Raw genomic sequence first — 5,885 nt, forward strand, 5'->3', positions numbered from 1 at the left:
AGGGCACATCGTCATCATCCTCCTTGGCATGCTCCTCAAACAGCGCCCGCTCCTCTGGCGAAAGAGCGTCAAGGAAGTTAAACTTCCGCCTAGCTCCTTGACTCCCTTTGGCTGCCGCTGCACCGATGTCCTTCCCTTTGTCCGTGTCTGTTTTCCTTAGTAGTTGCCCTTTTTTTCGATTCGTCCGTTGTTTGATTTTTTGTTTTTATGGTACTCATCCTGTTCTTACGACCCTTGGCTCAACAGAGTGAGCTATCGGGTCTATTATTTTGATGGGGAACTAGGAGGTCCGCCACAGCAGAGCCCCTTTACGCGGTAAGGCCAATTCGGCCCGGTGTTAGTGAGGCTCTGTTAGAATACAGCCGAATTTACCTCCTGACTGCAAATCATCCAATGGGTATGGGAGCCACAGTTTTTGCCTAATTTAGCTCTCTGTAACTTCTGCCTATTCAGAAAACTCAAACGACTGGATCGAGGATTGAAAAAAATTTGCTTTAACAACTGTTTCGAGGTTTGAAAAAAATCTTGAAACAAGTATATTGGGGCCGAAGGGGTTATTTTGTGAGGTACCACGATTTTAAACAATAAATTAAGAAATTTTAAATCTTACTATTTCTGCTCATAGTATAATTGGTTTTAAAAGATTGAAGAGCAAGGTTACAAGGTTACTACAAAAGTGTGATAGCTTTTATTATCTTTGCATTGACAGTTGGAGCATTTTCTTGGATACGAATAGAAGGCCTGATATTTAGATATATTCTCAAACGAAACTCCTCTCTTTTGGATATCCGCCTTAGTATTCTAGTTGTTTTGTTGTGATCGAAGTGAAACCGATATTTCTAACAACTGACATATCTAATCGGCTGGTTGCTATAATTCACTGAGATCATGATAAATGAACAAATATTTTCATTGTAGTTAAATTCCCCAATAAAAAGCTATTGTTAATGTAAAACCACCGTGTTGTAAAACCACACCTCTGAATAAGGCAACTAAATAAAATTTATAAATATTTATCTAGTTTTAACACTTTGTGGACTCGGACAGACTAATAAAATTTCTTTTAATGACCCGATAAGATAATCCAGAGTGAGAGACAAACGATTTAAATTGCGGCATTAAAAACTATGTTCCAGTTGCTTTGCGATTGGCAGAGGATTTGCATTACGGCAGTTTAAAATTTAAGGAAAAAACATAAATAACAAATAAATATTTAATAGCCTAAGTTGGGTTAAAAAATATTTCATTTCGGAAAGTTTAAGTAAGAGGAATTCTGAGTGCATTCGATATCACTAGTCTAGTCTTGCCCTCATATATTCCTCATTTTATTTAAATAGTATGTGCTCACCGGTGTCCTCCTTCTTTTGTTCTCCAAATCGTGGAATATCGTCTCCGCTGCCTGCAATTCATGTTCTGTCATGACCAATTTAGCCTGCACATTGCAAACGCAGTTCCAAGTATGCGTCGATGGCTTACCAACAGGAACACCGTTGAGTTGCCCGTCCGGATACATTTACTCAACAACTGCTGCAAACATCTGTATACCGAGAGATAATACGAGTGTAGTTGGCGATTGCGTCGAATGCCATATTTGTGATGCTTCCCAAACCTTTGCCTGCACTGGTGTTCGTACTTTCGCCCTATGTCTAGGCACAAAAGCCATTAGTAATATAGTTGGCAGCTACGCGCCCTATCTTGTGTGTAGTATCGACTATCCGCACATATGCGGCAAGGAATCCTTAGGAGTGAGTATATAGTTATGAGATAGTGATTTGATTATTTAACTTGCGATTTGCACCCACAGATTCCACCAACTTGTCCGATAGCTGATGAACTCGCTACCACAGACTAAGGAAGGTCTTAAATATTGCCAATTTTATGGTTTTTTTATGTTCAGTTTCATGCATTGAAATAAATTATCTAGAACGAAGTGAAATAGTTGACTTAAGAACTGAAGTCGCTTGACCACCAGAATCGTCGTATGTTCGTGAATTGGGCTGACCACAACTTGAAAATTATCTGGATTTTCATTGAAAAATCATCTTCAGCTAAGGGGCTCATTTCCTACTGAAAGGTTTCGTCAATAAGCAAAATATACGTTATTGGTCAGATACCAATTGTTTAAATGAGTTAAGCATCCACCCCCTCTACTCGGTAAAACTGGCGCATCCTAATGCTACATCACAATTCCCACAGCTGATGACACTACAGCACGACTCAACTCACCACACCTGTACAACCCACTCAACAAAAAGGATGGGCAACAGGAAAGAAGACACAATTCGTTTACGCAACTCGTTGAGTACTCATCGCTGACACACATCCGCTTTCAATATTCGTCCATCAACATTCGTTTTTGAGAAATTCGCTAAAACACTGCGCCGGGTCAACATCTACACTCCTCTACCGCGATTATAACGGGTGATTTTTTTGAGGTTAGGATTTTCATGCATTAGTATTTGACAGATCACGTGGGATTTCAGACATGGTGTCAAAGAGAAAGATGCTCAGTATGCTTTGACATTTCATCATGAATAGACTTACTAACGAGCAACGCTTGCAAATCATTGAATTTTATTACCAAAATCAGTGTTCGGTTCGAAATGTGAAAATCCGCTTTTTTATCGACAAATTTTGTTCAGCGATGAGGCTCATTTCTGGTTGAATGGCTACGTAAATAAGCAAAATTGCCGCATTTGGGGTGAAGAGCAACCAGAAGCCGTTCAAGAACTGCCCATGCATCCCGAAAAATGCACTGTTTGGTGTGGTTTGTACGCTGGTGGAATCATTGGACCGTATTTTTTCAAAGATGCTGTTGGACGCAACGTTACGGTGAATGGCGATCGCTATCGTTCGATGCTAACAAACTTTTTGTTGCCAAAAATGGAAGAACTGAACTTGGTTGACATGTGGTTTCAACAAGATGGCGCTACATGCCACACAGCTCGCGATTCTATGGCCATTTTGAGGGAAAACTTCGGACAACAATTCATCTCAAGAAATGGACCCGTAAGTTGGCCACCAAGATCATGCGATTTAACGCCTTTAGACTATTTTTTGTGGGGCTACGTCAAGTCTAAAGTCTACAGAAATAAGCCAGCAACTATTCCAGCTTTGGAAGACAACATTTCCGAAGAAATTCGGGCTATTCCGGCCGAAATGCTCGAAAAAGTTGCCCAAAATTGGACTTTCCGAATGGACCACCTAAGACGCAGCCGCGGTCAACATTTAAATGAAATTATCTTCAAAAAGTAAATGTCATGAACCAATCTAACGTTTCAAATAAAGAACCGATGAGATTTTGCAAATTTTATGCGTTTTTTTTTAAAAAAAAGTTATCAAGCTCTTAAAAAATCACCCTTTACATTCGACCACGATCCTGCGGAAAATAGATCGCCAGTGCGGACCACCGTATTGTTTTCACGCCGCCCACATTTAATGTAATCAACGTGATCATTTATTATTTCGCTTATTAAATGATATTGTGAAAAAGCAAAGAAAATTGACTTTTATTTTAAATATGACATACTGGCTACAAAAGTAAACACCAATCTACACGTACTCCATAAGTCACCATTGTATTCCGAAAAACGACGTGATGGTCAAGACCGGCACGTTACTGTAAATGGGTATCGCTACTGCTCAATGATAACCGAATATTTTTGGCCCGAAATGGATGATATGGACTTGAACAATTTGTGGTTCTAACAGGACGCCAAACAGATAATGTCACAATAGATTTATTAAAAACCAATTTAACTCACGAACTCAATTGGCCGCTTCGGTCGAGCGATTTGACGCCGTTAGATTATTTCCTGTGAGCCTACGTCAAATCTATGGTCTATGCAAACAAGCCAGCGGCGACTAATGAACTTCGTACGAATATCGAATCTGAAATTTGGTTCCGCGGCTGGACTTCTGTTAGCGTGCCCGTGCTGGCCACGCAAAAGAAATCGAGTTCTATACTTAATGGCATCGAATTTCATTAATGTCCCAAACCCGTTTTGAAGCGCTCTTATAGAAAATCACTGCATATTCCTTGTGCATATGAGGTCCCTCCAACTGTGTTACAATGCGGTGCGCCGTTGGCAATAGGCATGTTAATCTCCTAATACGTTCTCCCTCTTTATTCTTCCATTTATGATGTGTAGACCTATTTATTTTCAACGCGAAGAGCCTAATGGCGTAAAAACTCTGCTGGGCTTAGGGATGTGGATTAATCTAACGCAGTTCGTGCAGATGACAGGGCGACGATAGTTCGAATATATTGCATATGCTGTGGACATCGAACCACTTTAGATTATAGCTACCATAGTCCTTGTATGAGACGCTTTTTAATTGATGAGATATTTTTACGAAATTTGGCATTAACTACTGTCGAGAAAACGCTGCGAACAAATTATTAAGGGTTCCTACAGCATATTATATCTGCCATTCGTCGATCCGATCGAAATCGATTTAAAGATTTTTATAAAAGATCTCCTTACCTTATTAAGAAAATTTAATTCGTCTTGTAGGTTGTTTCTATCAATCAGCGTGTGAAGAAAGAATTAGCAAAACGTTTTCCGTTGAATGCAAAAGGATGGCCTAACATATTAGGTTGTCAAAAAAGTCTTGCGGTATTTTCGCTAGTTGACGCTGAAAGCGCGTAGTTATAGTTTTATTCGTCGCATCGAGTCATGCTATACGTTTTTGGTCACGTTTGGCCACGCTCCGGAAGGTCTGTCGTCGAAAATTGCGATAAAATCGCTGAATTGGTCGAAAGAGGCCGACATAGTAGTCATCAAACCGTTATTAACCATTTGAAGGAGCTTGGAGTCACTAAGAAGCTCGATGTGTGGGTGCCACACGAATTGATTCAATAAAAATACCTCAAGACTTTTTTGACAACCAATAATATGTTTTCAGATTTAGTTGTAAATACATTTGCTATAAGAAATGTATCTAAAAATGGTGCTACGGAGTTGTTGTTTTTTCTCGTTTGTATTTTTCTCGATTCCATCGGATTTTCTGGGTGAATCGACCCACCGAAATCTGCATTGCTGAACGCAGTATAGCGTTTATCAATTCGCCATAATACATATTTAAAATTTCCGGGTACTGTTTTGTCTCACTATATGCCCACAGACCCTTTCAACATGATTATCTAAAATGGCTCTAACAATTTCTGAAATCTGATACATTAAATCCTCTAGTTTTATAAGTAGAAATAAGCTTGATGTATACCTATAACAATAAAGTCTGCACCTTCCATGTTCTTAACTTATGGGTTTTGATTAATGACTTTTCCTTGTAATTTAGCGTAAAATCCTCTCAAATTCAGTCTAGGGACTTAAGAGGTGCGCGTCATTTTGCAAACTTAAATAAAAAAAAAAACTATCCAGCAAAACTTACCAAAGTATCCGATACAAAACATTAATATAATTTTTTATTTTATTTTGTTTTTTTTTTTTACTTTTATTATGCGCTTAACTTGATAGCTTATAAATGTCTTAAAAATGTATATAGTAGGTACTTTTGTATATAAAGAAAAAATATTAACAAACAATTTGAAAGCTTAATGTCAATTAAATGCTTGCTTTTGCTGCTATTCTTATCTAGTTAACACAGAAAAATAAACAGCAGCATTTAGCATGGATTAATATATTTCCACAACTTATAACAACTTGATTAGCAGTTCATTCAGAGAACGTTTAATATATAGAAGGTTCGTGGTGTGATTGTCAAAATAGCACACTTTTCGCAGGACTACACGTTACGATGAGCGTATTTCACGGATTTTTGATATTTTTTTTTTAAATTTTATAAACATAATTAAAGTGTGACATTTATGACGTAAAACACATTTTTTTTTCTAAATTCCGTAAATTGGAAAATTTTTCGAA

At 38.1% G+C, this 5,885-nt stretch overlaps 1 protein-coding gene across 1 annotated transcript; it reads left to right on the forward strand.

Annotated features, from left to right (window-relative positions):
• The first annotated feature begins 939 nt into the window (after positions 1–939).
• LOC115066278 (uncharacterized) lies at positions 940–1,943 on the forward strand. The gene is made up of 2 exons (XM_049458738.1): positions 940–1,745; positions 1,805–1,943. The coding sequence occupies exons 1-2, from the start codon at positions 1,419–1,421 to the stop codon at positions 1,850–1,852; spliced, it is 375 nt and encodes a 124-aa protein (XP_049314695.1). The 5' UTR covers positions 940–1,418; the 3' UTR covers positions 1,853–1,943.
• Positions 1,944–5,885: the final 3,942 nt, after the last annotated feature.

This window comes from Bactrocera dorsalis, chromosome 5 (assembly GCF_023373825.1).
Source record: "Bactrocera dorsalis isolate Fly_Bdor chromosome 5, ASM2337382v1, whole genome shotgun sequence".
NCBI classification, from domain to species: domain Eukaryota; kingdom Metazoa; phylum Arthropoda; class Insecta; order Diptera; family Tephritidae; genus Bactrocera; species Bactrocera dorsalis.